The sequence below is a fragment of the Mchenga conophoros genome, linkage group LG7 (genome assembly GCF_057382185.1).
Source record: "Mchenga conophoros isolate Kocher_MC1m ecotype Shallow Benthic linkage group LG7, M_conophoros_male_GT1.1, whole genome shotgun sequence".
NCBI classification, from domain to species: Eukaryota; Metazoa; Chordata; class Actinopteri; order Cichliformes; family Cichlidae; genus Mchenga; species Mchenga conophoros.
In genome coordinates, this window is record NC_140532.1 from 1,663,598 (window position 1) to 1,689,612 (window position 26,015).

Sequence of the window (26,015 nt, forward strand, 5' to 3'; positions counted from 1 at the left end):
CCATTTGTGTGAGTTGAAAGGCCTGTTGGATCATTGAACTGTACAGGTGCTGAACTCTATACAGACAGCACATTACGTAATCAGCTAAGTAGCAAAGGGCCAGCTGCTGCTGAGCAACCAACCTTGTTTTATTGCAAGGATTTTGTAAGGTAGATGAGTCAGAGCAATGGTAAAAGTTACTGTTGCTTTGCAACAAAATCTTCACCTAGCTGCTCTTGCTAATGCTGCTAGCATTATGGAAACATTAAGGCTAGCAGAGTTACTGAAGTCCATTACATCAAGACTAAAAGAATCTTGTTAATGTTTGCAAGTGCTGCACTGCAGGGAGGACTTTATCGTGAAAGCGTGGCTATAAAAGTCTAAGAATACAAAACATGCAGTTGGATCAAGTTGAGGATGTGCATTTCTTAAATAAGGGTTGTATAGGAATTTCTTTTACTTATGTATTAATCACATTATTTTATTGTATGATACCTTGGTGCCACTGGATTCTAACAAGTCTCACACTCATACATTAAGACAAATGGTGGGGGTGTAGTAAGGAAGTTGGGGGAAGCAGACCACTCCACAGGAAGTCTTTTGTCTCTTTGAGGACTCTGGGAGGTAGCAAGGGAGTGCGAACCTTAAAGTGTGAAACAGCTGTGCACTGCCTTTGTTCCTGAAGAAGGTATTTAACTGAGAGCCATGCTAGGCTCAGGGAGACTCTGCTGACCGTCTGCCCCGCGGACATGTAGGCTCTCCACAAGCTTGGTTTTCTGTTCTTTGTGTGTTTGGATTAAAGAATGTTAGCTACCGCTCACCGCTCGTCTGCAGGCTTTATTTAAGGGAAAACTTCCACAACAGGGTTTCAGTAGATTTAATGCAAGTTCAAATCTTCAATGTTTCACGTTTGAAGTTTGAAATAATCAAATTTTAATACTTTTTATGATCCTGTAAGTGTCTGATATTGAGTTTAAAGAGATTCTTTGAGAAATTCTTCGAGGCCTTTAAAGATCATAATGATCATGGTCTGGTACTAATAACTGACCAAAGCTCAGTTATATTGTGGTAAATAGACCAAGATTAAAAACAACTTAGTGAAAAGCCAAATCAAATGTAACTAAGAAAATGACTGAGGTGAAAAGTTTGTTTGAAGTTTTATGTTGTTGGGCCAGAAACAATCTTTAATCTATTTATGGAGTCATGAGCTAACAAATAAAGAACAGCCTGAAAATAAAAGAAGCTGATTCAAACTGCGGAAAGTGTGAAATACAAGAAACAAATGTGAGTTTCATACGTTTATTTCATATTTCACCAATGCAGTAGAAATAAGAAATGGATAAAAGTTTCCCAGATAACTTCCGACCAGGACCAACTGCTAGTTAATGTCCATCTGCACACCGCCTCTGCGGCGTTCTGAGTTGGACTTTCATGCGGTAAGGTTTGGGAGTCAGAGTGACCCCATAGACTGGAGTGAAGTCTGGTTCTCCTGCGTCCTCGGGCCAGATGAACTTGAACTTCCTCAGCAGAGTCACCATGATGAGGAAGAGCTCCATGCGAGCCAGACCCTCTCCGAGACACACCCGAGGACCTGAGACGTTGAAAAAAATACCTCAGTATCATCTACGACAGAAGATTTAATCATCTATGTCGGTATGTGAATCGTGTCTTCATGTACCTGCAGAGAAAGGCATGAAGGCCTCTGGTTTAACAAACTCTCCTTTGTCATCGAGGAAGTTTTCAGGGTTGAATTCATGAGGGAATTTCCACTGTCCCTCCTCGCTGAGCACTGAGGTCAGATTCTCGATGATCATTGTTCCCTGAGGACGAAATCAACCTCAAAACCATTAAGGATGCTCGTCACTTTCTCTGTTGCCAAAAACTATTTAACCAGTTGGCCCTTACCTTGGGAATGGAATAACCCATCAGCTCTGTGTCTTTAGTGGTGCAGTGGAAGACACTGAGAGGAACAGTGTTGGCAACTCTCTGTATCTCATGAATCACAGCCTGGATGAAGAGAAGACATTTCTTTGACTTAGAGCAGAATACATGCATGCTGTCAAATTCAGCCACAAAAACAATGCATATATGCTTTGAGCAATATTTTGATGAATAATCCAGTGGATCTGCAGTTCCACAGAGCAGCTGTTTGTTGACAGTCTGTGCTTTGGTTTGAGAGTCTCGACACAGCTACAAATAGAGTTACCGTTTCACTTTTACTCATTTATAAATTAATTCTAAACTTTACATGGCTTTGTGTCACCATCTAACAAACACGGCACTCACAACCAAACAACTTAGATGTAAGTAAAAAAAAAATACCTGCATGTAGGGCATCTTGTGTCTGTCCTCAAAACTGGCCTGATCTTTCCCTTCCAGCACTCGGTCTATCTCCTCCTGACATTGTTCTGTTAGAACAGGACAACAAACACTTTGCAGTACACCATAACCAGTGATATAACTATGATTTTAGAAAAGTAACTTCGTAGGCATACAACATTTGATATACACTATATGGACTAGTATTTGACCACAATGCTTAATATTTGAATTCAGGTGTTTTCAGTGTCTTTGCCACAGATGTAACAAATTAAGCACGTAGCCATGCAATGTGCCTTTACGAACATCTGTGAAAGAATGAGTTGTTACACAGAGCACAGTGAATCAGAGTGTGGTACTCCAATCAACTGAAGTCAGCCACAAAGTGACAGACCATATTAAGTTACAGTGGGTTTGCTGAATGCGGAGGCACACGGTGCATTAAACTTGCTAATGCTCTGCTGAATCAATGACAATGCAGAGCAGTCCTCCTCTGGCATTAAAAATATACATCGGCAGCTTCGTGACATGGGTTTCCATGGACGAGCCTGTAGGTGTACTGTGTATGCAGTCCAGTATATTGGACCTAAACATCAACAAATCATTTGCAAAAATGGCTGTTTTACATTAAGGGCCTTAGTATACAGCACAGCAGTGTGCATGACTTTATGGTACAAGAGAACAAGAGCTGATAACAAAAAGCCAAGTCATATGTGCAGGTTTACCTTGTATGTGTGGGTAGTTCACAAGATAAAGAAAACCAGTAAGCAGGGTGTTGGATGTAGTGTCAGTCCCAGCAAAGTAAAGATCCAAGGTGAACCTAAGGAGCTGCGTTTCTGAAAATGAAGACCCATCGTTGCCTCTCTAAGAAAAAGTTATAAATGGAAAAGAAAGTGACAGACACGGTACGAGAGACGGAACGGTCACAGCCACACGTATGTTCACCTTTCTGCATTAAAACTATGAATCTCTTTTTAAAGAGTTGTGTTAGAATGAATTCAAATTGATTCGTTTTTAATTCATTAAACTGCAGCCTGTATTTATATAAATTCTAATATATGACATTGTAAACTGTTCCTTTTACACACACCTTTTCCAGTTCATCCAAATAGCAGTCAATAAAGTCGCGCGCCTCTCCCGGGACTCTGGTCTTCTTGTGCTCCCTCACAAAATCAGCTACAAGATTTTCTAAAGCCTAAAAAATACAAGGGACTCTTCATTTCTTACAATTTGCTTTCAACAAATAAAGTACATAGAGTATGTCCTTGTAGTTAGTGTTTTCGTTGTATTACCTCAGCATTGTTGAAGACCTTCCTGAAAGGCAGCGGCAGGTAACGAATTAAAGGAAAAGAGTCATACAGCTGTAAATAAAGAGAAGTCTTCAGTTTTCCTTTGAGCTTCAGTTGTACCTGATAAATAAAAGATCCTCAGTATTTCGAACCACTAAAAAGGACTTCTCTGTTCTACGTCTCCTTATGTCCAGTGCTTCCTTCTCTTACTGTCATGGTTGCAGCTTTTTCGCCTCAGAGTTTTTGAATAGCTTTAGAGTGTTTTGGATGAACTGTCAGTGTTGTTTTTGTTTTTTCAGTTTGGAGTTTGATTATTTGTGTCAGGGCTCTGTGTGCGGGCAGGTGGAGATGTGGATCCAAGTGCAGGACTCTCAGGCGGAAATATAACTGAAAACCACAGCTTTATTGCTGGCACCAACAAAACATAAACCAAACATGAAAACACTAACTGGAACACACAGGCAGGATCTGAGGGTACGACGCGACACTGAGCACAGGAAAACACAGGGCTAATATACACAGGGTGGTAATCAGCGAATGGGCAACAGGAGGGAGGGATCAGGGTTAACGAGACGGGGGGAACCAAGCTGCACACACTAACATAAGACAAAGACTTTCACAATAAAACAGGACACATGAATTACTAAACAAGCATGCAGACTTTACACTGAGAGACAGAGAGAGACTGACACATGGAACCTGAACTAAACTAAACGTGAGATATAACTGAGAACAAATCCTTAAGCACAGATAAACAGAAACAAGAAATAATCATCATCACTACGAGAATAAGAAAACAATCCATGAAGCAGAATTGAACCGAAATATAATAAACTCAAAATACTGGGTCCAACGGACCCAGAACCGTGACAGTACCCCCCCTCTAAGGGCTGGCTCCCGACAGCCCTAAACAAAAAAGCACAAAGCACCAGGCCAGGGTGGGCAGAGGGGGTCCAGGATGGAGGGCCAGAAACCAAGCAAAAAACAAGGAGCAAGAGTCCACGAAAAGTTCAGGGGACCGACCGTGCACACGGCGACGGGCAAACATTTCTGGAGGCCGACCGTGCACACGGCAACGGCGGCGACGGGCAAACAGTTCTGGACGCCGACCACTTGGAAGGCAGTGGCGGCCACTGAGCAGGTCTGGAGGTCGGCCGCGATGCCAGCGGCGGCGACAAACCCTTTCCGGAGGTCGGCCGCGATGCCAGTGGCGGCGACAAACCCTTTCCGGAGGCCGTCCCCCAAGGCCATGACGCCACCTTAGAGGCGGCGTGGCAACCGCAGGACCAGGCGTGGATGAAGACGCGGAGGCTGGACCAGGCGTGGATGAAGACGCGGAGGCTGGACCAGGCGTGGATGAAGACGCGGAGGCTGGACCAGGCGTGGATGAAGACACGGAGGCTGGACCAGGCGTGGATGAAGGGACGGCTGCGGAACCTGACAGCAGCGACACTGCAGGCGGTGATGCAAATGGTGATGATGTAGAAGTCGGGGGGGATGATTCAGCAGATGACGGCTGAACAGACTTCCCCGGACCGTCAGCAGATGTGAGGATGTGCTGGGCGGGCTCCTCGGACCCACCAGCTAACTTGGCTTGAAGCTGGACGGGCGGCTCGGGCCCTCCAGAAGACGTGACTTGAAGGTGGACGGGCGGCTCGGGCCCTCCAGCTGACGAGGCAGGACGCTGGCTGGGTTCTCCCAAACCCCCAGCTGACGAAACCTTAGGCTGGACTGGCTCCTCGGGCCCTCCAGCTGGAGCGGAAGCAGGACCAGAGGCAATAGGGACCCCTGACTGAGGGTGAAGATGAGTGACTGACTTAGCAGATGACAAAGCTAATGATTCCTCCACTAACTGAGCTACTGACTGGGTTATGGACTGTAACAAAGCTTGCAGAAAATCTGGTTGAGGTAGCGACTGAGCTATGGATAGTGAGGGTGAAGACTGAGCTATGGGTGACCCACTTGAGATGAAAGCGGTGGTGGAGTAGGTGACAGGGCTACAGGTGGCTGCTGAGCAGGAAACACTGGAAACTGAGCTGAAGGTGGCTGCTGATCAGAAAACTGAGCTGACATGGGCTTAAGAGTCTCTGGGGTGACACACACATTGTTTGCTCTCACAGAAGTGTTGAGTTGAGGACGAACAGCAGTCACTATATGCTTGACGGGTTTAGGAGCATGATAATCATCCAGAACTTTTTGAGGCATAGAGTCATAGATCTCCTTGGTTTCATCAACAGGTTTAGAAAGGTGAGGTATGGGACAGTCTAAATAGTGCAATGAACCGGGAGAACTGTCCTTCAAATAATCACTCCTTTCATTTACAGTTCTTATTTCAGCAGGGGGCGAAAGAGTAGCCCCACCACTCACCCTAGCCGGCTGTTCAGAAAAAATCCTAGGCACCCACTGGAGCTGTGAATGCTGGCGGCGGGTCCGCCGCTTTCCTGTCGAAGAGGGATCGGGGCTGGCTGAGGGTGACGTGGCAAAACTCTGCTGCGGCTGCTCCCTCTGCGGTGTGGAAACGCTGGGTGAGTCGGGTGGCACAATAATGATTCCTAACATTTTGTAGAACGCCTGTGCAGGCGTAAGCTGGTTGCTTGCAAGCTCGTAGTAATCCTCCCGGGACCGGCTGGAGCGTTTTCTGTGAGACCGGGGCGTCCGCGGGGAGGAAACAGACGAGTGGGCCGAAGGGTAGGCTGCCAGCAAGGAACGGCAGCACGGAGGCCCTCCAAGCGCTAGCCGGGTCCCGTCAAAACGGGAGCTGCGCTTCCACAGGAAGTCCGCTGGATCCATTACTGGTCGCGTCGTTCTGTCAGGGCTCTGTGTGCGGGCAGGCGGAGAGGAGGATGCAAACGCTAGTGATGGGACGTTCTGTATCGAGGCTTCGGAGTGTGTGTCGAGTAATGGAGGGGGCGTTTCCGCGAAGCGCGTATCGAGGCTTGCTTCATTTATGGGAGGAGCTGAAAATGATGACGTCCGAAGCCTCGCTGCCCGGCTGTACCACGTGACTGGTTCATGAAGTGGTTCGAACTTTGCCGCGAGATATGACAGCAATATAAACCCCTCAGACTTCATTCAAAATGTGGGTGTTTGATGGAGAGTTGCGGTTAGAGAGAGTTTGGTATGGAACTCCAAAGCGTTCAAAATTAAATAAATAAATAGGTCAAGATGAAATAAATAACTATGTGAATAAATAAGACACAGATATGTAATGTGAGAATGATATTGTGAAATAATGGAACACATTTTGAAAAAAATGCTCATTATTGTGAAATATATTGCATTCTGCTATATAAATTTACTTATTATTGTGAAATATTATTTCATGGTCATTATTTTTCACAATAACAGAGATTATTCCTGAGGCATTTTATTTATTTCCAGCCGTTTTTAGTCCAAAATGACCTTTTTTCAAAGTCAGTCTTTATTTCAAAATCCCGTTTTTCCCGATGGTCTATTTATTTCATAATGCGACTTTTCAGCAGAATGACTTTGTCTGTCAATCAATGTAAGTGGGCTGGACCTTTGCACCTATTGGCTTATCGTTTACCATCGACTAGTTTTCCTGGATACCGGCTCCGCGGACGGCTACTGCAGCTAGCAACAGCGTGCTAGGTCAAAAGTCACGGAGGATGGCGGACTGGTGTGAACTTCAGCCAGTTCTGCTCATTTAAGCAAATCAGATAGAGAGGGATCATTTACCTGTAGATACTGTTTTGAGTCGTTTAGATGTTTCTGAAATGCTTGGGATGATAATTGCTCTTCAAGATGTTCGCATCGATGACAGCATTGTCAAAGGTTTAAGATCAATTCAGCACCGTGTTCGTTTGGAATACGCCGAGGAAGAACAGTCTTCAAATGTTGGCCGTCCACGTCTAGAAATCCCAGTGCAGCACTCAGGACTTTAGTGCTGTCCGGGATAACCGTCGGGGTAATTGCCGATACATTTTCTGTGTCTCCGAGCACAATTAGGAGGAAAATGACGGAGGATGGTCTAAGGTAAGTTTATGCTGTAATTGAGCACCTGTGTGATTCTGTACACAGCATTGTTTAGGTGTTGACCTTAATTATGACGTTTGACAATGAATTATTATCGCTTACTTTTTTTTGTTACTGTCTAAACTAAGTGGGGCAGCTACGGCTAAAGCTATCGGCGCCATCTCGGCGTTGAGACACGTTTAGCAGTGTTAGCTGTTAGTGTGTTAACTCGGAGACTGGGGTCAGTGGAGCCTGTAGGAACCTTTTACACAGAGAGTAGACCCACCAGCTTTCCACAGTCTACTTACTTATCACATCTTGTTAGACAACAGGGTCATTAGTGCTTTAAATAGTACATAGTTGAATGTTTCATTGCTGTTTGCAGTTGATTGTTCTCTGATAACGCATAACAAGGTTGATGTTAAATAGCGAGTTTATTGAAATGGTTTTGTCTATTTCAGCAGCATTATAGATATACTTTCTCTGGTGTCTTCGGTAAAGCTAAAACAAGAATACATTTACATCCTTGGTTCTTTCAGCATTAATTGGAAAACTTGAGATTTGCTGTGCGCCTCCCAAGCCATTCTCTTTTATCCCACCTGTCAGGTATAGATGGCAATACTTTAAACAAAGTTAAATTTGTTATACCTGAAGAGAACCAATCCTGACCTAGAATGGGTGAATGAATAATTAGTTGGTAGCCAATGCCTAAGCAACTCACATAGGCCCTGGCAGACTCAATAAGTCCATCTAGGAACAGCTGCAGGAAACACCTCTTCAGTTTAGATTTAAAACATGTGCATGCTCTTTCAGGTTGATGAGGATTATGGTGTGGACTGGACAGGACAACATAATCGCTGCCCATCAAATGAGATCACCATTCCTGAGATTCAGCTCCCAGATGCACTGAATGAACAAGACCCTGCTGTGCTACCAATACTTCAAAATCACTTGTAGAAAGACATTATTACATTTAATCAGTTTCTATGTCAGGAGGATTTTTTTTTTTTTTAAATTTCTACAGCTTTGTAGCTAATACTGACTCAAAACAGCATAACCAATTTCATTTTCAACAAAACAGTGAGTGGCTATAAAACAGGATTTGTTTTATACAGCTGTCACTTTAATGATATTCATTTCTTGGTTGGATATACAGTACATGTCAACTCTGAGCAGATTTAATACAATGAACACAGTACAGTAGTGTAACATCTTAATTCAAATAATTTTTTCTAGAAATTTTTTTTGTATCAGTAGCGAGTATAAACAAAACATATTGTGTAATTTATAATGTACAGTGAACAACTGATTTTGATATCTGAACTCTTCATCAGTTTATATTAAAAAAGCCATAAATGCACACCTGTACTCTGTATTTTTCACTGTCAAGTGTATTAAAAAGAACTAGAACTCACTAGATTGTCCGTTTCTTTGAACACCGAGTACAGTAATGTGATGCAAGAAAGAAGAAATGGTCTAATTTTACCATGTGGTTATGGAATCAATCGTAAACCAAACCAAAACCTGAGTCAGTAGAGTTGAGACACACCTGAATGTCCATTAGAAATGACTCATAGGTACAGTAGTGTGCAGGAAGACATAGTACTTCAAAACCGGTGGAAGACTTTGGAAGATTGCTGTTGACCACTTCCACAGTCATTTCTCGGCAAGACTTCCCATCCTGTCCAAAACTTGATGAGGGCTTTTTGTTGTGCACAAGATGCTGCAACAGAAGATTGTTTTAAACTATAATGACATCCTATATTCATTATTTTGAATCTTTTATGGAGAAATACCATAAAGATGACCACTTACATACAGGGCACCAGACATTTTTGCCCCACTCAAATTGCTGTTGTAGCTTTTATAGATATTTTTATGTTAACAAAGCTAAAAGTAGTCTACATACAATTCTAGTGCAACTGATAATGCCACCACTCTTATGTATTGCATGGAGCAAATAACAAAACAAAATTATACTATAGCGTAGAGCTGGGCGATAGAACGATAACGATATGTATTGCGAAATAACTTTTTCTCAATAGAAAAATTAAACTATTGCGATAGACCTCACCGCTCTTGTCCTTTTTATAAAAAAATAAATAAAAATAAATATCGTGATATGAAAAAATCTCATATCGCCCAGCTCTACTATAGTGTACTTTGTTAATGACCCAAGATCACTGGACTGTATGTAATTTACCAAAGTATAATCAGAGAAAACCAATGGCAAAATACCTATCGCAGCAGACTTACCATTTTCAATGAAGGACCGAAGGTAACCTGCCACTCTGCATTTATCCTCGAGAGCATTCCTCTTCTTCCTCATCTTCATCTTCTGTGGCAGGCCACAGTCATTTTATAGCTTTACTTATCTTGTAGTCTTAAGAGCATCAGCAACATTAGGTGTATTTTTATTAAATGTAACCCAGCTGTTCAACTAACCCACGCATACAAAACAGTATATTGGTGTTTTGTGTCAACAATTAATGTTCATCCTTCATAAATTAACCAAATAGCTTTACTATTCAGATGTTAAAAGATGTGACCTGACCTTACCTCACAACAGGGAGCAGTCTCTGATTCCCTTGGTAAGAAAGGAGGAATGATGTCTGATCTTTCTGTCAGAAGCGGCCAAACCATGGTTTCCTTAAGCCCTTTCCTCAGCTGCTTGACTTGACGACTTGTTTGTGTTATGACCTACAATGGTGAGACCAAACCAAAACTGAAGTTGGAGTCTGTAAAGTGACACACACTTTAAATGTTAAATATTTAAAGAACATCCACTGTACTAGTAAAAGCATTTTCAAATTATACCCACTTACAAAATCACTACGTTGAACTAAAATTGCTTTCTTTTCTTTCACATAGATTACTTGTCTTCCATATTAGCACAGAAGATAAGCCACTTTAAAACAGTCATGAATAACTATTACCTACAACAATGTAAATAGTAATACAGACATTAACCCAGAAGACAATTATTTTCTCTTACCTAATTTATAGAATTCTTTGCTATGATAAAAAACAGTATTAAAAAAAATCTGTGACTAAACTGATTAAAAAGCTCATTTTTGCCAGACAGACAGACTAACCAAGCAATAATAACATATCGTTACTTACCCTGAACAGCGTTTCGTGGAGTGGAGCTAGCTGTGATAGCGTTAGCATTTGCTAACGTTAACACTGTGCGGTTGTGATGAGAACTTGGACCAGGGACCACTTCATCTCCAGTACACTGCTGCAATACGCAGACTGAGGTGAAGACGTTCAATCTAAGCGGTTAGCAAGTTCTCTGAGTAACTCAGAAACGGACTTGTTTCCTGCAGCCATGCCCTTCACAAGAATTGATACACCTGTAACGTTATTCGCGCCCAGTGTTTTGCATTTGTCGGTGCCTTAAGTTTATTTTGAGCTGCATACTGCCGCCAGCTGCATAGGAGACGCATTGCACCATTAAACCTAAATCGACAATTCATGTGCTATTACTTACGTCTGAGTAAAGGAGCAACCAATCACACAACTGGCTCCGCCCTGTCTTTCTTGATTGACAGACAAAGTCATTCTGCTGAAAAGTCGCATTATGAAATAAATAGACCATCGGGAAAAACGGGATTTTGAAATAAAGACTGACTTTGAAAAAAGGTCATTTTGGAATATAAACGGCTGGAAATAAATAAAATGCCTCAGGAATAATCTCTGTTATTGTGAAAAATAATGACCATGAAATAATATTTCACAATAATAAGAAAATTTATATAGCAGAATGTAATATGTTTCACAATAATGAGCATTGTTTTCAAAATGTGTTCCATTATTTCACAATATCATTCTCACATTACATATCTGTGTCTTATTTATTCACATAGTTATTTATTTCATCTTGACCTATTTATTTATTTAATTTTGAACACTTTGGAGTTCCATAGTTTGGAGACCGTTTGGAGGTTTATGAGAGTGAGGAGAGAAAGTCAGGAGAGAATGGAGCCAGCTAAGAAGAGGAGGATGTCCTCCCCTGTGTGGGAACATTTTGATTCTATTCCTCCCAACAAGGTATGTACATTTCTACAGAAGATGTATTGTCATGATACTGATGGTGCAATACAATTTATGTTGAGCTGTCTGTACTTTTGTACAAGGTGAAGTGTTTGCTATGTGCCAGGGAGCTGGGATATAACAACAACATCCATGCTTAGGCACTGCAGAGCTTTGCATGAGAATAAGAGGAACACCGATTGTGGAGCAAGACCAGGTGAGCCATCAAATGCAATGATAATATAGCATGCAGTAATGTTACTAAATGATATAACAATATTATACAACTGTTATAAGTTACGTGTGTGATATTTATATTTGTGCTTTGTCTTTATTGTCTTTCCTCAGGAGAACAATCTCAAATAGATGAAGACCTGGTCAGCATGGTGATTGAGGACTCCCAGCCATTTAGCATTGTGGAGGACAAAGGATTCAAAAGATTTGTTAAATCATTAAATCCCAGCTATGTTCTCCCCACTAAAAAGGTCGTAAAAGCAGTGAAAATTTAGTTTTTACAGAATAAAATGTGAACAGGCAGGACTGAGGCTCAAAGCCTCAGTGTGTAGCTGTCCATACCTCAACGTTACAAAAGCACAACTACTGTCCACACCCCAACCACACCTCACCTCACAGTAAATGATCATTTCCATTTCAAGCATTTCCAAATAATCATTTCCCATACTGCCACTATAAATATACACAGTATACTGCCATCACTACAATATACATGTTTTACACACTCCTTTTGTTGTTGACATTTACAGGCTGTGTGCAAAATGCCACACTCTTCAAATTCATGCCAGCTATTATTTTTACGTCCAGTAGGTGTCCTGCTAGAGCAAATGAAGCTTCATGAAGCTTCGCGTTGGGGTGAACCAATTGGATGAAAAGCTTCAGTGCTTCATGGGGCTTCATCTGCCCATCACTAGCAAACGCAGGACTCAGACACTAACTTGAAACTCAAAAACCTCAGCTTTATTGCTGGTACGAAAACAAAACATGAAGTGAACATGGAATATGGAGACCCGAAACACACAGGCATAATCTGATGGTACAACGCGACACCGAGCATTGGAAAACACAGGGCTTAAATACACAGGGTAGTAATGAGGGAATGGGCAACAGAAGGGAGACACAGCTGGGGGAGATCAGGGCTAACGAGACGGAGGAGCTAAGCTGCACACACTAACATAAGACAAAGACTTTCACAATAAGACAGGAAACAAGAAGTACTAAACCAGATGCAGACATGACACTGAGAGACAGACTAGACACTGAACAGAAACTGTAATACACATGAGAACCCAAAACCTAAGAACTGATCCCTCACCAAGAATAACAGAAACAGATCCATAATGATAATAATAAACAAAGCACCAGAACTAGGGATGGGTATCAAAACCCGGTTCTTGTTGAGAACCGGTTCCCACTGTTTCACTTCCTTGGAATAGTTTGCCATTTTTGCAAACGATTCCCTTATCGATTCCAGTCGCCCCGAATGACGTCACCACGTTGCGGAGCGTCATTTACCTGGCAGGAAACACGGCGCCAGCGGCTCAAACGCTAAAAAGCTTGGTTATACTTTACGAGAACGGATGACAACAGGGCAACTTGCAATACTTGCAAAGTAGATATTTCATTTAAGGGAGGAAACACTACGAATATGCAAAAGCATTTGCTCACAAAACACACGATGACCTTAAATGAATGTCGTGTTTTTAATTCCGCTCCGGACTCGTGAATCTCAACCCAGCAGCAGCGGTAACATTTGCACGTCCTCTCCCGTTAATGCGGCAGGTAAATAATCAACAACAGTGCATATTATGTTAGCGTGATCTGCCTTATTACAAACCTGCCATTACTGTGCATTTAGTGACCATGATGAGACAGACAGAGTCTGGCTCAGATGCTGGCAGTTCTCGCTGCAGTCTACCGGTAGCGTCTCCTTTCAGGCAGGATAGACGAATGTCACCGAGCAGTGACTCAGTTTGTGGTCAAAGGCTTGCACCCGTTTGCCACAGCAGATGATTTTCGGTAAGTGAATGTGTTTAATTGTAGGCAGGACATTACTGGATATTCTTGTGTAATTGCTACAGAATAATTTATGTTACACTTTGTTATTGCTACAGGAGAATATTTATTTTATTATTTTACATTTACATTTTTTTTCCTGGGACCCTGTGACACCCCATTGAAGAGCCGTAGGCTGGATCTCTTAAGATCTCATGTTGGGTTTGTAAGGCCATGTTACTCCTAAATTTCTACCTTGTTCAAAGAGAAGATAAAAAACAAAGTTCTAAGCTAATCGACCTTAGTGTTCTCCTTTTTTAAACAGAATCAATAAGAGAATCGATAAAGAATCGAATCGTTAAACAGAATCGAAAATGGAATCGGAATCGTTAAAATCTTATCAATACCCATCCCTAACCAGAACATCAGAAAACAATCCAACAATGCAAAAGTAAACCAAAACATAATAAACTCAAAATACTGGGTCCAACGGACCCAGAACCGTGACAATTTGTTCAAGTGATTTACTGTTTCAACATTTGTTTTGAATCCTTGTTTTCTACTTAGCTTCAATTCCTACTTTGAGTTAATCTGCATTTATTTCTCTCATCGGTTTCTGCCTCTGCCACATCTTTCCCCTGAATTAGTTCATTCATGTTTCAGTAAGAGTTTATTTTCAGTTTTAATATGATAATTACTTTAATCGTTTGTCTTGCTTAGGTTTTCAGTTTCTGACTGATATACACTATATTGCCAAAAGTATTCGTTCATCTGGCTGCACAAGCATATGAGTGAAATCCAATTATTAACCCAAAGGGTTTAAGATCATGTGGAATCACCCTCTTCATCTATGGCAGCTTCAACTCTTTTTGGAAAGCTTTCGACACGGTTCACGAGAGTGTTCATGGCAATTTTTGGCTGATGACTGATGATGGACGAGAAGGTCTGGCTTACAGTCTCCACTCTAATTCATCCAAAAAGGATTGTGTCAGGTTGAGGTCAGGACTCTGTTTAGTCCAGTCAGCTTCTTCTGCAGCAAACTCACTCATCATCCATTACAGACTTGCTTTGTGCACTGGTACACAGTCATGTTGGAACAGGAATGGGCCGTCCCCAAACTGCTCCCACAAAGTTAGGAGCATGATTGAAAATTCAAATTAATGATTTTGCGTTTCTGGGACATTTTGTCTTTTGTTGGTGTTTTCTGCATCTTCATTCTGGATCTTAGTTCCTTTTGAAACTCTACAGACTCCACAGAGGTTGTGACACATAAAGCAGCTATCATTGTTATAGACTAAGGTGCTTTTACTCACCATAGCCCATGGTCCATTGGTTATCCTGGTATTCTCAGTAAAGCATCGGACAATAAATTGTATTAACGCATGATCATACTCATAGCGTGTGGCAAAAAGGACTTGACAGATGATATTGGAGGCCGCATTGTGGAACATAACTCGAGGACTCATGGTTTTACCTGTGCAAGAAATAATGTAACAGCACAGAATTGTGAAATAATGCACAATAACGTGACAGGAAAAAAAGCACTACCCAATTTAGCTATGGATGCACAGATGGACCTACCAACACTCTCTTCCAGGGTACTAATGATGTGTTTTATCTCCTTATGAATCCTGTCCTCCATTGAGTTCTTCCCCAGACCAAAGTTCCGCAAAGTGGTCAAAGCAAAGCGACGATGTTCCTTCCAACTAGAGCCATAATCAGCCATAATGACCCCTACAACAAGTTTAGTAGCACAAAGAGGAGAGAACCTAAGTATAATTCATGTAGTTATCCTACAGGACAGAGCTGAACTTTGCCTCCTCTTAAGTAAACTGGCAACATTTTGTGATCTTTTTTTCTCCTTTGGTGGAATCTTAATTTGAATGTGTGAATACAAATGCACGTCTTTTTTGTAGTCCTACCTAACATCGCATTGAATTCAATTCATTAAAAAAAAAAATTTATATAGCACCAAATCACAACAACAGTCGCCTCAAGGCGCTTTATATGAGCGAACAGTTGTTGGGATTTGGGGACATATTACATGACATATGTCTTATATTACATGTAATGTTTATTGTACCTTTCCTCTTGGTGATATCACTGACAAACAAGTCTTGGGGTCGTCCAGCAAAATCAGTAGCCTTTGTCACTATAGCTTCTTTGATTGCCTTCATCCCATTGATGATTACAGCCGGTTTGAGACCGATGTAGATGCTGTAGACATCTCCATAGGACTTCCTCAGCTGGCAGAGAAAATAACAAGTGTTTGCAATTATTTTATGACAAATTCAGATGGATATTTTCATCAAATCTTGATGTGGGTTCAATCATCCAGTTAAGGAAACCTCAAAATGTGATTCTGCTCATCTGGATGTAGTGTATCTGAGTCTTACTGGAAGCACTGAAAATACAGACAATTGTTGCTATGTGCAAATGTGCATGGAGATTTGTCTAACGTCATACTTTGTAAGGCTGTAATACAGTCCTTAAGCGTGGTATTAGTCGGCTGTTAGTGGTGGTTGTGTCAACGTAAGGCAAGCTCAGATGGACAGACCACAACAGATGTGCTCTATGTTCACTGTAAGTAGATGTTGAAGGTTTTTTCAGTAGGTGTCATAAGTAACTAGTACTTGTGTGTATGTGTTAGTCCCCATAGGGAAATTACTCCTCTTTTTATTGTTTATTATATTTTATTTTCAGATGTTACAGATGGGACAGACATGAGTGAGGGATAGGAAAGGGAGAAAGAAAGAGGAAGGAAAGGAAAAACAGAAGGGGAGAGGGACAGTGAGAGAGGGAGGAAAAAAAATCTCCTGGATCACCTGTTGAGAGAAGAAGAATAGAAAACAAGCAAAAAAAAACAAAAAACAAAGCAACATACTAAACACAACACCATCGCATTAATCTAGCTAAGTGTAAACAGCAGTAAATACTAAATATTCAATGTTGTTGTGCAGCACGCAGGACAGACAGCGCACAATGTGCTTTGAGGTAGCAGCCAGGTAAGGTGTAATTTAAGTCTACGAGCAGTGAACATCCGTGTGCACACCTGGGTGGATCAGCGCGCTTGTATTCAAAAGGTTTCCACATGTAATGGTCTGCTAGAGGGTGTAGAGAGCCATAGCCCCGTCCCCCAGGGCATGAAGCAGGCATGGAGGAGATCCAGGCCCCAGACATCCAGAGGCCCCAGAGTGCGAGAGCCCAAAGAGGACCACTGGAGGGGCATCCGTGCCACCCTCATGGGAAGGGCTGAGGATCCCCAGACAAGGCGTCACCCAGTAGCCACGGAGCAGAAGCTAGAGGGGGCTGCACCGGCGTGCCCGCCGGCTCTGCCGGCAGCCAGCTGTGCCAGAGTGAACCGAGCCGCAGGCACAGAGGCCGGAGGCCCGAGGGCCCCCCGCACCCCGGAGGAGGCCTGACCAAGCAACAGGCGCCAGGCCCCTCCAGGTAGCCACCGGGAGTGAGCTGGTACATACCTGAGTGCCCAGCCCCGGACACCAAGAACCACCAATGCACCGACCCCTGAGGGCATCAGTCACCGGCAGGGAGTGTGGTGAGGGGAGATAGGCCTTGGAGGGCCTGGGAGTTCCCAGAGAGGTGGAGTCTAAGACCCGACCTGACATATAGACACAGACACAAACATGCATTCCCACCCTCATGCACACATATACAAATACTCAGCACTCAGCCAACGTAACGATAGACACAAATGGACATTGTACACACAATCACACTCCCCAAACATACTCTATACCCCAGGTCCAGGTACCCTCACCCCTGGAGGGGGAAACGGTACCTAGACCCAGGAGATGTTACCTTTTCCCCCGGGATGGAGGCAAGCAGACCGTCCCAGGCTCCGCAGCAGCAGGGAGGCCAATCGGACAGCCAACATCTCCTCCCAGTCCCCCCGCCCCGATGGCTAGCAGAGAACGGGGGTGTGTGAAGACCCCATACCTCCCTCCTCCCGCTCATGTGTAGTGTTGCTGCGTGTTGTTCTAAAGTGCATTTAAAACAAGAGAGAGCAAGGCCTGATCTCTTGTTTGTATGGGAGAATATGTTCCTTTGGCAACTCCTCAACCTCAGCTATTAAAATGGCATGGGAGCAGGATTTGGGGTGTGTGATTCAGGATGACTCTTGGGATAAAATTCTTTACCGGGTCCATGGCTCCTCATTATGTGCCAAACACAGGCTGATTCAATGTAAGAGTTTGCACCGTGTACACTGGACTAAAGCCAGACTAGCTCAAATATACCCCAACCTTAGCCCACCCGACCCCACCGCAGAGGAAACTGTACCCACCCCAACATTCAATCATCTCCCAGACTACACAAGACAACAGACACCCAGGTTAAGTTTATTCTCCACCTCTCCTATGTCTCTCCCCCACCTGCAGAGTGGACTCCTGCAAGGATGGAACAACCTCCCCGCCAATTGAAGAGCCCCCCAGTTAGGCCGATGCACCAGAGGCCCCCTGCGCCAGGGCTGAGCCCCCGTGCACCCACACGCTCACAACCTCGGTGACACACCGACGAGGACTGAAGCCCCCAAGGCCCAGCCCCCAACCCCAAACCCCCACGCCTGCCCCGGATCCATTCAGGGGCGGCCAGGCCACCAGGCCAGTAACCTACGTCCACCAGTACAGACCATCCTCCAGCCCCGCTGCACGCAGCCACGAGGAGAACAACCTCTAAGAGCGACCAGAGCCACTAACCAGGTTATGAACACAACCTCCTCTGCATTTAACCCATTCACCCAGTGAAGCAGTGGGCAGCCACCAATGCAGCGCCCGGGGAGCAGTGTGTAGGGATGGTACCTTGCTCAGGGTAGCTGTTCAGTGGAGTCGAACCCCCGACCTTACAATCATGGGGCAACCACTCTACCTACTGAGCTATCCCTGCCACTTGGAACTTTTTGCAAAAAATAAAATGCTACCCATAACTTGTTCAACTTATGGTTCACCTAAGCAAGCTCTTACATCATCTGACAGAAAGGACAAAATAATAAAGTACCTAGCTAAAAAAAAAAAAGCTCAGTGGAGGAACTGATATCTAACTACAGTAGAAGCGACGGTAACGTGCTTGAAACTCACAGTATAACCTTAAAGTTACATACATTTGCAGATCTGCTATGGCCAGTGTTGGGAAGGTTACTTATAAAATGTATTCCATTACAGAATACAGATTACATGCCCCAAAATGTATTCTGTAACGTATTCCGCTACGTTACTCAATGACAGTAACGTATTCTGAATACTTTGGATTACTTAATATATTATCATGCTGTTTACAACTACGTGAATGTACTATTGCTGTGTGATTTATTACTATTACTGAAGGTCCGCGACTCCGAACTGTAGTAAAGGCACCTCTGACTAATACGGCGGGGTCCCTGTCGGCTCGTAGCCGAAAAATAGCTTTACTGTGTTGTGTGGGTCAACTTTGCTAGTGAGAGACAGAGAGAGGCGTTGAAAGGCTCCAACGGAACTTATTGTTTCGGAGGAAAACACGAACACGGTGTACAGTCGAGTCTTAATAGCTTACTTACAACTGGGCTCGTCAGGCTCTCTTCTTGGCTGCAGTGGTTATTATTATATTTACATGCTTCCAGCTCCCGTTTCTGCTCGGTGACAGCTCGTACCTTTCCGCTCCCCTTTTTCTCCCTCCTCGCGCTCACAGACACATAACGTGTGTGGCAGTCCATTCTCCCTGCAGCACGGACTACACTGCCCATGATGCTACATTCTTTAGAGCTATGCTTGTAGCATTCTGCCTGTTAGCTTAGCACAACAACAACAAAAAGGCGCTCTCTCACCCAGGAAACACGCGGAGAGAGAGAGCGTCCCCCTGTAACCATGGCAACCGTAACGCTGCCGCCTGGAACAACAGAATGTAGCTGTCAAACAAAACCCAAACAGTCCTGACCCGCGACAAAATGAAACAGGAAAGTACCGCAGTGTAATCCATTTATTTCAACAAAGTAACTGTATTCTGAATACCACCTTTTTAAACGGTAACTGTAACGGAATACAGTTACTCATATTTTGTATTTTAAATACGTAACGGCGGTACATGTATTCCGTTACTCCCCAACACTGGCAATGGCAAAAGTTATTAAATTGAAAAGCTGGGTGATTTATGACTGATGACTTACTTGTATTTTCAGTGCTTCCAACAATGTTTTTCTGCTAATAATCTCTATGCACACTTAAATGATTATTTACACATTTAAAAAATCCGATTTATACACTGAACATTCTGAATACCCGTCTGCAGATCCCTGCACAGACTCACAAACCTTTGTACAGATTAACAGATTTAATTACACATGTCCAAATCCGATTTGATTTCAAAACAATCCAAATAACAAAATGTATGACTTGGAATATGGGATGGATACACCAAAGTGTGTAGCTAGTGCACTCTATGCAGACATTGTGTTATGCAATCACATAAAGGAACGCAGGATTGGTTACCTGTGCCATTATATTGCAAGATTTTCAGTGCTTTAAAAAGTATATTAATTTTTACAACCATTGTTTTACATTTGTAGTTTTTAACCTATAGCAATGATGGAATCTGTCAATGTTAGGAAAAGCATAATGATGATCATATGTCTTTGTAACTAAACAGTTAGACCCATTTAAATACTAATAACAGTCGTTACATCTGTGCCATAAAATAGCCTATTTAAAGAAAATAGCTTTCATTGCAAGTGTTTTCTTACTCTCTCAAAGTCCTTCAAGGGGTTCTCCAGTCTCAGCTGTAAAATGTTTCCCAGTAGAGGCAGAATTGGGGGTCCTGGTGGAAAGTTCTTTGGTCTTCGGGACTTGAGTTGAAGGATGATAAAGAAAATGCAAAGCCATAGCAGCAAAACTGAAATCAACATGATAGAATCAATTGGACTGCAAAAAGAGGAGTAGCTGGATAACCTGCCAGAAAATGTTAGCTCAGCTCTGCCTTTGCTAATGTTGACTTTTCGCCCTGTGCCAACTTCGTGTCAAGAGACAAACCACTTTCAGATTAAGGCAGACAACTCAGCGGCAGGCGAAGTTACTTATCAGACAATAAGTAACAAGAATTCGTAGAAATGGAGGGCCAAAGGTAAATGCTCTTTGTAAGAAACTTGACTCCACTGTTATATTCCTCTGTTATCTCCACTGGACTAACACGTTCAAAGTTTATCTTAATTATCAAAGTTAACTATAGATGCAGTGCAACTGCCACCACTGACACCAACAGTGCACATACTCTTTTAGTTGTAACTTTTAGAGCTCTGCACGGTGAAGCTCCCCAGTATATCTCTGACCTGTTGAAACCTCATGCTTCATCCCGAGCACTTAGGTCTTCAGGTCAGAGGCTACTGGTGGTCCCACGTACTGGGTTTAAAACACGTGGGGATCGAGCCTGTCAGGCACCGAGGCCGTGGAACTCCCTGCCGTTGTCTTTACGCTGTCTAGACTCTACTGACTCCTTTAAAAAGCAGCTGAAGACATTTTTACACTAACAGGCTTTTAATTAATTTTAACTTGTATGTCTGATCTTATTGTGAAGCACTTTGTGGTTTTTATCTGTGAAATGTGCTATATAAATAAATTTTACTTACTTACTCTCCAGACACTTTATTAGGTACACCTCAATGTTACCTAATTTAACCCATTTTTGCCTTCAGACATAGACTCAACAAAGTGCCTGCAACACTTCTTACAGATTCTGGTCTGTACTGACAGGAAAGCATCATGCAGTAGCTGCAGATTTGTTGGCTCCACATCACGTTCAAAAAACTGGTTTGAGATTATCTGAGTTTTGTGATATGGCGCTATCATGCTGCTGAAAGCATGGTGTTTACTTTTTGTTCTGTGTGAAAGTAAGTGAGGAGAAAAGTCATTCTGACTCAACCACCTCCAGATAAATGCAGATTAATCAGTGCTATGACCAAAATCTCATATCCTGATATAAGACATTTATCCTCCCAACAACAATATATTTCACAAAAATTGTACACTTTCTGCGAATCTCGGGCAACTTGACTTGCGTGTTCAGCAGGGTGTCGTGTACCTGGAGTCGAGTGTTTTGACCGATGCATTAAACGATACATTTTTAGACATAAATTTAACAGCCGCCATCTTCTATGTATTTATTACACGGCGTGCTGCTGGGAAGAGCCTGTTCTAATGTTTGAGTCTAAGGTTTATTTTGAGCACCTGACGGCTCTTTTTTGCTTCTCATCCATAAACTCTCTCCACACTCTTTCACATGACTCTTGCGTAGGTGGTAGAAGAGGTTTGCCGTGTTTGAGTCTGAGGTGGGGGCCGGTTTCCTGCATAACTTGCATCGTACAGTTCTCTGGTCTATGTCACACTTTTCATAACCAAACCATGTCCATGCTACAGAGGTAGCCACTCATTTAGGAATAAGTTTGGATTTGTTTGGACTGGTACTTCTGTTTGGAGCTACCTGGTTCTGCCTCATCTTTACTGGTCATACTGGTATTCTTTGTGCCTGCATCCACGTGGTGACTCTAAGTGCCATTTATACTTACTTTATGTTTTTATTTGAGGTCATTTGTTTGATGCATATTCTGAAATTTGATGTTTGAGAATAATGTTTGTTGTCATCATTCCAGTTTATTTTGAAAAACCTCAACAGGATCTTCAGCTTTATTCTGAAAGGTTTATGTGGAAAATACACAAGCGGACAGCGGAGTCACACGATGGGTTTACCATTGTTGTTGCTAATGACAACGCATTAAAACAGTTGCTTGTCCATCTGTAGTGTGGTTATTTTAAATATAAGAAAAAAAGACAACTTTAAGAAATTAATATAGCCTCTACAGTGACCATCACCATAAAAGGTTTATTTTGCAACACCACGAAACAAACGATAGCGTAATATGAAACGATAGACGTTTTCATATCGTTATCCGATATATACTGTTATATCGAACAGCCCTAATCAGTGTCACGTATTGATTAACAAGAAGTTGGAATACCAAAGGTAAGTAAGCGAGCTTTGGAGGCCAAAGGTAAGTGCTGGAGTTGACAGAGAAAAAAACTGAACTCCACTGTTATTGATTAATTGATTGATCATACTTTATTCATCCCGAGGGAAATTTGGTTAAGGCTGCCAGCCGTGCCAGCGCCGTCTTACCCTTCCCACCATATATACATTACACAAACATCACATGGGGAACACAGGTCAGAGAGGTATAACATGAAAAAAGCACAACATGAGGAAAGACGAGGAGAACAAAATAACTCCCCCCAGACTGAGCTCCAACAGGGAGATCAGTTTGAGAACAGAAAAAACACCTCTGCACATGAAAAAACTCTAAACACACCAAAGAAACACATGACAAGCAACAGGGGGGGTAAAGGGTGAGAGACCGCCGATTTAGACAGCACATCCGGGCCTGCAGCATAAGCGCTGGTCTCCTTGATCCACCGTCAGCATCGGAGGGGAATAAGCGTCGAAGGCGTTTGGAGGGGGGATGAGTGTACATCTGCATGTGTATATATGTCTGTGTGCGTGTCCAGAGTTCAGCTGAGACAGTGTCCTTCGTCCTGCCAGGCTAAGTAAACAGTCTTCCAGCCAACCCAGGTGGCCTTGTAGGGAGTGGGAAGGAACAGACTCAACACAGTCGTTATCAGGGTGTTGTTGTTCAGCTCCAGCCTTGAGACCACAGCTGGCGCCAAAGGGGGTCTCCGCATGAAGTGATGGTGGTTTTTACTTTAGTGCGAACAACTCATATGAATTTCAAAGCTGTTCTAACAGTCCAACACTGGTCTCTCAATCTCCCGTTGGAGAGCCGTGAGCTTCTCCGTGATGTTGTCATTCTTGTGCTCAAAGAGCCGATTTCTGAGAACTCACGACCGGCAGTGAGCTTCTCCGAGATGTAATCTAATTTGCACTCAGAGGTCTTATTCGGAGTGTTCACGGCAGCCGTAAGCTTCTCCAAGATCTTATCCGTGCTGCACTCAATGAGCCCATTTTGAGAATTCACGCCTCGTCCCATCGTTTCAATCCCAGCGGGCAGCCTTGTGGGGGTTTGAACAGCCGGTTCTGCTTTCTCAATTCGTCGATAAGTCAGGGCCAAGCCAGCTCCAATCAGCAAGAACTGTTATCATCATATAAGATGATGATAACAGTTGTGAACACCAACCATAGATGTGTTCTTTGCTGATGGGGGACATTCAATACATATAATCGCTGGACACTTTATTAGGTATATCTCACTATCTCACTACATTCAAGGCTATCCATCATCTCTCGCCTTCATACCTCTGACCTTGTTCAGATCATCATTCCTTTTCGGTCTCTCAGCTCTTCTTTTCTTTCCGTCCCTTTCCCCGGCTAGCCATCGTGGGGCGCAGGGTTTTCTGCTGCTCTGCCCCCCCATCTTTGGAACGTCCTTCCTCCTGAGATAAGAAACATCACTCATCCCTCTTTTTAAGTCCAGACTCAAAACTCACCTGAGCACAAATCAGCAGTGAATATTTCACAGAGCTCCACAAACAAGTGTTAGCACTATAAGCAAAGTGTGCATTATATTAATCTCGTAATCCTGGAAAAGCATCTTTGGAATGTTTAAGAGTTTGGAATTTCTTTAGTTCATTCCTGATGTTCAGCGTTCCTCAGACAAGTCAGCGTCCAGTCAGGATCAGTTCCACAGTGCTACTGAATTGAATTAAATAGTGCTTTCACACAGGTGAACTCAGCTTAAATGAATGATGTAGTGGATCCTTTTAATTCTTATCCCTACTTTTATTTTTTTCCATGTCTATTTAAGTGCTATTTATGACACTATGTTTGCACTGAAGCACCGCAGCAATTTCCTAATGTTGTAAACCTGCTCAACATTTGGCAATAAACCCATTCTGATTCTGATTCTGATGGTTTCAGTCTCCTTCAAAGAAAACTCAGAGCGGTGGGAGTCGTCACACAAAGACAGAGAGAGAAGCAAGAAACACTCGTCGGGAAGCTTAAAATCCCCAGTCTGTAAAACCGTTGTGTTACTGCATTTAATCAATAAACACCAATATTTAGTGACCATAATGAAATAAAATCAGAATTCTCTGAATACCATTACAACATCCATCCATCCATCTTCATCCGCTTTATCTGGGGCCGGGTCGCGGGGGCAGCAGCCTAAGCAGAGAGGCCCAGACCTCCCTCTCCCCAGCCACCTCCTCAAGCTTATCCGGGGGAATACCAAGGCGTTCCCAGGCCAGCCGAGAGATATAATCTCTCCAGCGTGTCCTGGGTCTGCCCCGGGGCCTCCTCCCGGTGGGACATGCCTGGAACACCTCACCCAGGAGGCGCCCAGGGGGCATCCTTGTCAGATGCCCGAACCACCTCAGCTGGCTCCTTTCGATGTGGAGCAGCAGCGGCTCTACTCTAAGCCCCTCCCGGATGGCCGAACTTCTCACCCTATCTCTAAGGGAGAGGCCAGCCACCCTTCGGAGGAAGCTCATTTCTGCCGCTTGTATCCGCGATCTCGTTCTTTCGGTCACTACCCACAGCTCGTGGCCATAGGTGAGGGTAGGGACGTAGATCGACCGGTAAATTGAGAGCTTCGCTTTTACACTCAGCTCCCTCTTCACCACGACGGACCGGTGCAGCGTCCGCATTACTGCAGCTGCAGCCCCAATCCGTCTGTCGATCTCCGGCTCCCTTCTCCCATCACTCGCGAACAAGACCCCGAGATACTTGAACTCCTCCACTTGGGGCAGGAACTCATCCCCGACCCGGAGTGGGCACTCCACCCTTTTCCGGCTGAGAACCATGGCCTCAGATTTGGAGGTGCTGATCCTCATTCCCGCTGCTTCACACTCGGCTGCGAACCGTTCCAGCTGCGAACCCTCCTTGAATCACTACCTTATCGTGGTGGAGGGGTTTGTGTGTCCCAGGGATCCCAGGGGCTATGTTGTCTGGGGGCTTTTGCCCCCTGGTAGGGTCTCCCATGGCAAACTGGCCCTGGGTGAGGGACCAGACAAAGAGCGATTCATAAGACCCTTATGAAAAGGACACCGAGGGAACAGTTTACCCTGCCCGGGGTAGGGTTACCGGGGCCCCACCCTGGAGCCAGGCCCGGGGAGGGTGCCCGAGGGCAAGCGTCTGGTGGCCGGGCCTTAGTCCATGGGGCCCAGCCGGGCACAGCCCGAAGAGGAGACATGGGCCCATCCTCCCGCAGGCCCACCACCCGCAGGAGGCGCCATAGGGGTCGGGTGCATTGTGTGCCGGGTGGCGGCCAGGAGCGGAGACCCTGGCGGACTGACCCCCAGCTGCCAAGACTGGCAATAGGGACCATTACAACAGTATTTCCATAATTATTATTAATCTTATTATTATATAGAGAATTATTATTCAGAATTCATTTATCATCTTATTATTACTACTAGGACTTGG

At 43.7% G+C, this 26,015-nt stretch overlaps 1 protein-coding gene and 1 long non-coding RNA gene across 3 annotated transcripts; both read right to left on the bottom strand.

Annotated features, from left to right (window-relative positions):
* Positions 1–1,269: 1,269 nt before the first annotated feature.
* On the bottom strand, positions 1,270–20,646 carry LOC146569282 (cytochrome P450 2F3-like). Its single transcript, XM_085281440.1, has 11 exons — positions 20,335–20,646; positions 15,691–15,853; positions 15,189–15,341; positions 14,921–15,081; positions 3,591–3,659; positions 3,389–3,493; positions 3,024–3,162; positions 2,302–2,387; positions 1,885–1,986; positions 1,658–1,799; positions 1,270–1,570 (listed from the first exon to the last, which is right to left on the bottom strand). The coding sequence occupies exons 1-11, from the start codon at positions 20,494–20,496 to the stop codon at positions 1,362–1,364; spliced, it is 1,491 nt and encodes a 496-aa protein (XP_085137566.1). The 5' UTR covers positions 20,497–20,646; the 3' UTR covers positions 1,270–1,361.
* LOC146569283 (uncharacterized) lies at positions 8,667–14,888 on the bottom strand. Of its 2 annotated transcripts, XR_014893264.1 has the most exons (3): positions 10,686–14,888; positions 9,819–10,262; positions 8,667–9,285 (listed from the first exon to the last, which is right to left on the bottom strand). It is a non-coding gene; the product is annotated as an uncharacterized LOC146569283 (long non-coding RNA). The 2 variants fall into 2 exon arrangements; XR_014893263.1 differs by having other exon boundaries at positions 9,819–14,888.
* Positions 20,647–26,015: the final 5,369 nt, after the last annotated feature.